The sequence below is a fragment of the Echinops telfairi genome, unplaced genomic scaffold, assembly GCF_000313985.2.
Source record: "Echinops telfairi isolate 266 unplaced genomic scaffold, ASM31398v2 ScPeMD7_5592;HRSCAF=6446, whole genome shotgun sequence".
In the NCBI taxonomy this organism is placed as follows: Eukaryota; Metazoa; Chordata; class Mammalia; order Afrosoricida; family Tenrecidae; genus Echinops; species Echinops telfairi.
Window position 1 is genome coordinate 12,905,163 of NW_022109491.1, and position 6,696 is coordinate 12,911,858.

A 6,696-nucleotide genomic window follows, 5' to 3' on the forward strand; every position below is an offset into this window, starting at 1 on the left:
GTTCATGAGGGAGGGGGGAGCAGGGAGGGGGGGATAAAAATGAGGACCTGATGCCAGGGGCTTAAGTGGCGAGCAAATGTTTTGAGAATGATGAGGGCAATGGATGCACAAATGTGCTTTACACAATTGATGTATGTATGGATTGTGATAAGAGTTGTATGAGCCCCTAATAAAACGATTTTTTTTAAAAAAGACAAGCTACCAACTAGGAGAGAATCTTCAGAAACCACATATCCAAAAAGAATCTAATAATCAAAGATTCATAAAACGTCTACAACTTAACCAAAATGCCAATAGCCCAACCACCAAACGTGCAAAGGACTCCTTGAACAGGCATTTCACCAGGGAGCACATTCAAATGGCCATCAAGCACTTGAACAGATGTTCAGCGTCATTAGCCATGAGATGCAAACCAAAACTCCTATGAGATGCCTTTCACGCCCACCAGGTTGTCAACGAAGAAGAAACAGAAATCACAGTAGCAAACACCGGCAAGCATGTGGGAAGCTCGATCCCTTATCCTTTTGCTGGTAGGGACGCAACATGGGGCAGCCACTGTGACACCGAGTGGCAGCCTCTCAAAAAGCTAGAGAGAACTGCCACAGGACCCAGCAATTCCACTCCTGGCATGTATCTGAACGACGTGGAAGTAGAAACTCAGACGTAGGCACCAGGGTTCATTACAGCAGGACGGACAACAGCCCAAAGAAGGAAGCAACCTAGACATCCATCAACAGATGAACGGATAAACCAACGGTGGAAAATGTGCAGAAGCAGGGAATTATTAAAGTGGTTTTTCTAGCCGGTCTCTAACTCCCACCCAACCAGCTCCCTCTGCTTGGGTCTGGTAAGGAAGTGGGGCAAGATACTGATTCACCTGTTACTGCAAACAGACAGGATTCCCTGGAGCGCTGCCCTGCCATTACAAACTGAGCCCTCGAGAAGCAAGAAGGATCTTAGTAGCATCAAAAGCAAGGAGTGGAGCGTGTCCTCTGCACCCGAGATCCCTGCGAAGTCAGCCTCCTAAAGCCTGGTAAGGGCTACAACATCAGAGCAACATCAACACAACCAGGAGCCAGAGCCCGTGTTGGAGACAAACTGCCCAACCCAGAGCAAGTAAACTGAGTGCTTTTGTGTCAGAGCCTGGCTGCAGTGAGGCGCTCTAGGCACTTAATTGGGGAAATTGGACTTGCTGACCCAGACCCACAGAGGTAAAGCTGAATGCCTTTGGGCTGAGCTTATGGGAGTAGAGTGCCTCTGGGCAGTTAATTGGGGAAATTGGACTTACCCACAGAGATGGAGCCGAGCACCTTCTGGCTGAAGCTTATTGGAGTCAGGTGCCTCTGGGCACTTAATTCCGGAAGTTGGGCTTGCTAACCCCTGGAGTTAAAGCTGAACGCTTTCAGGCTGAGGCTTATAGATGAGTGGTTTGCCCCTTTGGGCATTTATTAGCAGACCTGATAAAACTTCGTAACAATCCTGATAAACAACTCAACCCTGAGCATGTCTCAGTGGCATTGCAACTTGTTAACTTCCATAATAAACTCTTTAATCATGAATTTTACCTGTGAGTTCTGTGTAGCCATGGCAATGGATATTAGAACCCAGAGAGGTCAAGTGGAGAAGTAGAGACGGAGACCCGACACAAGGGAATACCATCAGTAGGAAGCCGAAGTCAGGACACGGATGGTGCCGGAAGGCAGTCATACTGAGCAAAGTAACCCAGTCACAAAGGATGCACATGGCCTCATGGAAGATCATCAAAGGCAAATAGATCTCAGAAAGTTGATGGAGATGGAATTAAAAGAGAACAGAATTTTTTTCACAACCTTTGTGAAATTATCAGTAGTTGTAAGGGACGGGACAAAGGGGGAAAAGAAAGTGCGGTGGTGAAGGGGGCAGCAATCAGTGATTTAGAAAAAAAAAAATCACAGAAAGGTAGGGTTACACAGCTAATTACAACTGCTATCAATAAGCTACACACCTGTAGAACGGCGAATTGCCAAATGCTGTGTGAGAGATATAGTTGCCCACCAGGGACTCCACAGGAAAAAGATGAGCCCGTCAGCTTCCATAAAGGTAAACATTCACAGTCCTGGAAATCCTGTGTAAGGTTGCTATGAATGGGAATTAACTCAGAAGCAGTTGTGGTTCGGGTGGAACAAACACCTCACGGTGGTCCTTGGGGGTGCAAGTTTAGAGCCAGGGGCTCAAAGCCTACAAAGCCTAGTGAATTGGTCTGATAACGTGTTTGATGTTTCTGTCCTACCACCCGGTCACAGATGATCGCGAATAGGTGGAGGATGTGAAATGTGTGGCTATTTGCCTCCAGCAGCAAGGGCCTCCTCTGCCAGGAGACCAGAAGAACTGGACGGTGTCCCCACTACAGAACCTTTTGACCAAGGGTTCCATAGAGAACTCCTGACCAAAGGGGGGAAACGCAGAATTTCACACTGACAGGAACGCCAGACTTCACAGCCCCAACAAGGTTGGATGGACCCCGGGAACTGCTCCCGAGATAATCTTTAAAAATTGAACAAAAAATATGCCCCAAAGTCTTAAAACCACACAGCGGTTTAGCTGAACTAGTAAACCATGCCTGCCTTGAGCATTTTCCTCTCTTCTGAACTATCTGGGGTCAAAGTGACAAGAGCCAGCTGAGACAGGAACCTTGGGGGCAGTGGGTTTGTGGAGGCTCAGCGTAAACAGGAGGAGGAGGACGGAGTGTACGGACTGTCACCAAATAGCACGCATAGAAGCTATCAACAACATAAAATGAATAAAGCAAAAGGAAAACTCTAAATGGATTTTCTTCTGGCCACACCTTTAGTGATACATCATTTGAATCCAACCAAAAGCATCCCTTTATTTTTGCTTTATGTTTTATATTGTTGAGACTCGATGCCACAAGATCAAATACAATCATCTAAAAGAGAAACAGGAGGGTGCGCTGCAACATGCCACTAAGCAGCACATGCCAGCGACTGCAGACAGGGCAACTGCCGGCTTTGAGGTCTGAGGGACACAGACACGCCCCAAGGGGCCTCAGAAATGAGTCCCCAAGAATGTTTAGATGCTACGTGGAGGAGAGTCACAGGACCCACTCAACTGCTTCACACCCTCACCCTCTACCTCTTCCTCCCAGTGGTGGGGTATCAGGCAGAAAGCCCACGGTCAGTTCTTGTAGCACTCACCTCCTCATGGGTCCACTTGACCTTGCACTTGCTGTCCCTCGGCTCGGGCACATCTGAGTCTGTGTCCTGGCAGTGTGGCTCCTCCAGCTCCTCTCTGTAGGGAGAACATGCTAAGGGTCAGGCCATGAGCCCCCACAAGACAAACAGGCACTGTGGGCTGGGAGCAGCCAGTCAAGGCATGGGGAAGGCTTGGGGAGGAAAGCTTGGCTTTTGAAAATGAAAATTGATACACTCTCCTCTCTTTTAAAAGTTTTTCGTTCAATGGGATTATAGCTGTTTTTAAGGGAATAAATCCCAATGACTTTGAAAGCTACATGACAAAATAAGAGTTTACCATCATTATGATTACTACGCATGGTATTTTTGCAATGACAACTCGCTCGCTTTCATGAGATGCCGACATCCCCACCCCACCCCTGCACACACACCCCTCCCTGGCAGAGATTCTGTAAAGCTGAAGGCTTGGGAGGCAAAGCTTTGACTCTCGAGACTCTTCTGTTTGGGGCAGTGACGGCTGCAGCTTGCTGTAGGCAGTCATCTAGCCCTGGGGTTCAGACCGGAGCTTAAAAAGGAGTAGATTCTTAAAGGCAAGCCTTGAATTCATTTTCTAGCAACCATTTCCATTTCTTACTCCCCTCCTTCCAACCCTTGACTGCCCCAGCAGTTTGCTGGGAGACCACCAGAGCCCAGGCAGCTGGGACCTCTGGATGATTCCCTTCCCCATCAGGCAGGTCTGCAAGAAGCTCGAGAAGCCTCCCAGTGATCGGGCGTCCACACTCTCTCCACCTCCAAGGTCCTCGGGTGTTCATGGAAGCCTAGGATCCCTCTCCCACTCCACACCACAGGACCTGCGTCGGATCACCTGCAGGAGCGAGGCTCCCAATCTGACTTTGTTGACTGGGAAAAAAACACGCCCTCCCTGCACTACTTAGACTCGGAGACTTGGGGCACCAGTAAGAAAGCTTCCCTCCTTAAGCACACTCCCCACCCTCCACACACTTTATCTCCAGGTCTTGGCCTGGTTCTCTGGAGTCACCCAGTGGAGGCTTCCCAGGGAAAATCCTATCTCCCAAAGTAGGCTCCTTTGTCTCAGAGCCAGGGCTGAGAGGCTCAGGAAATTGCCAGGTAGAATGCCAGTCTAGGTTTGGCCTATCAACTGAGAACTGTTAGTTAATGTAAATTTTCTGGCCTTAGGAGGTACCACCCAGTGTGTGGGTGTGGAACCCAGCCTCACCCTGTCACTCCCACCCCATTGCAAGGGGCTATTGTTGCTGGATGTCACCCACAGCACCTCTGTAAGAGAGGGTAACTGCTCAATGGTGTTCCCAAGGCTGCTAAGGAAGGAGCCCAGGGGCCACAGCTTCGTGCTGGGCTGCTAACCAAAAGGTCAGGGGTTCAAACCCACCAGCCGCTCGGAGAGAATGCTGTGGCCAGTGTGCATCCTGGGAACCCTCTGGGGCAGCTCCCCTGTCACAAGGGGCTCGTGAGTCGGGATCCAGGGCACACATGGACAATCTTTCTGGATACGGATCACCAGTCTCTCTCCCACGGAGCTGCTGGGTCCAGCCCTGACCCAGTGTGCCACCAAGGCTCCACCATCCCATGGCACTGGCTTGAAGCTGGCGCTAAGGCCAACTCATTGTTTAAGGGGCACAGCTTCTTTTAAAGGGGATGAAGCATGATGACATTGAACATGAAGCGTGTAATGAATATCCATGAATAGTGATCAAAAAATGACGAGACAAATGTGCTATTTTTCCACAATAAAAAAAAAATATATATATATATGGATCAACTATTCAGATGCCTCACCAATTCTGCTTCTCAGAAGCTCTGCAAGTGTGTCTTCAAAGAGCCCTGGTGGCGTAGTAGGTTATAAGTTAGGCTGCCAACCATAAGGGTTAGGTGTTGGAAACTATTAGCCGCTCCTCATGAAAAAGACGAGGCTCTCTGCTCCCGTAATAAAGATTGACAGCCTCGGCTTCCCACAGGGACAGTTCTACCCTGCTCGATCGAGTTGTTCGTTATGAATCAGTTTTACGTGGATCCTCTCTGGGGCTCAATATTGTTAGGTGAGGACAGCATCTCGGCGTCTCTTGACAGCTGGGAGATAAGGGGAGACATTTTTATCACCCACGACATGTTGCTGCCTACTCCCCACACACTGTCACTCAATGATTCCCATTTCATAGATGTGGGAACTGTGGTACACGGGGTTTACTCCCCACGTCCACACAGCAAGGCCCAGGACCTCCTTCATTCTGCACCTTCAAGTTCTCACCTGGAAATGCCAGCTGAGAAAGCAGAAGCCAAGTAAATTGTAGCAACCATTTCCTATCCTGTACACCCGTCCCTCCATGCGCTGGGCTCTGCTCCAGGGCCGGCTGAGTCAGGGGCTGAGCACTGAGCACGAACAGGGCACTGGGGCAGGAGAGGGTTTAACAAGTGGCCCAAACTGTGGAGTCCCAGGGTACAGGCCGGGCCACACGCACTCTGGCCGGCTTCCCGGTAGAGAGGAATTGGGAAAAGCCGGCAGGCGCAATTCACAGGTCCACAGCCTGGGCCGCAGAAGGCAAACGCCTGCCTGGTTTTCATCTGGGCTGCCCTTTCCCAAAGAGGGCAGAGGGCAGGCTGGCACTGTCCCCCAGGACACCCAGAGTTCAGGCCCCGCGTGCACAGGTGGGAAGCAGGCACGGGAGCCCTCAGACCGGGCTCCGGGCCCCACTGCCACGTTACTCCCAGGGGACCGAGTAAGATGGAGCTCAGAGTCCTGCCTCTGGCCCCGAACAGGCTGGGGAAGCCCTCGGTCTCTCGTCTTCAAGCCCAGTTGCCAGAGCTCCCAGCCTGGAGTACAAAGAAAGGGCTCGGAGAGCCGCCAGGCTGGGGCCCGGAGCCCTGGTTGGGGAGACAAAAGATCCCCCTTTCCGAGCCCGGGGGAGAGGGCTTGGGGCTTGCTGGGGAGAAAGGCTTGCCGGGGAATGGGGAGTCAAAACTGAGGCTTGAACAAGTGTCTTGCAAACTTTAGCCTCCAGCTCGCGGAGTCTTGGGGAGGCACTTTCTCTCTCCGGGGGTCGCCTTCCTGCCCAGTAAAGGTCCTGCCAGCTGACACCGGCCGTCCCACCCCCACCCCGCAATTAGGCGGGAGACAAAAATGACATCACGCAGGGCCTGGCCCGGGCCCCGAGAGGTTCGCCCGCCCGGCCTCCTGCACCCAGCAGGCCCGGGGAGCCGAGCTGGCGGCCCCAAGAGACCCCTGGCTTGGCGCGCGCCCCAGCCTGGGGTCAACCAGGGCTCAACATGCCCGGCGGAAGCCCCCCTGGCCCCGGCCGCGCGCGGTGGCGCCGGGAGGAGGTGGGATGGAACGGGGTGTGGGTGGCGGTGGAACAGGGTGGCGGTGGGAGGGGGATGGTAGGGCCAAGGGCCCTCAGCCCGCCCAGCTTTGCTCACCCGCGCGTCCGCCGAGACATCCCCCCAGGTCGCGCCGCACCCGCCCGCTCGCTGG

At 52.3% G+C, this 6,696-nt stretch overlaps 1 protein-coding gene across 1 annotated transcript in view; it reads right to left on the reverse strand.

The window, feature by feature from the left end:
• MYBL2 (MYB proto-oncogene like 2) overlaps positions 1–6,696 on the reverse strand; it is a 51,277-nt gene that overhangs the window by 32,892 nt on the left and 11,689 nt on the right. Inside the window, exon 2 of the mRNA XM_045295496.1 lies at positions 3,195–3,288. Coding sequence (XP_045151431.1) covers positions 3,195–3,288 — 94 coding nt within the window. The remainder of the gene's footprint in view (positions 1–3,194; positions 3,289–6,696) is intronic.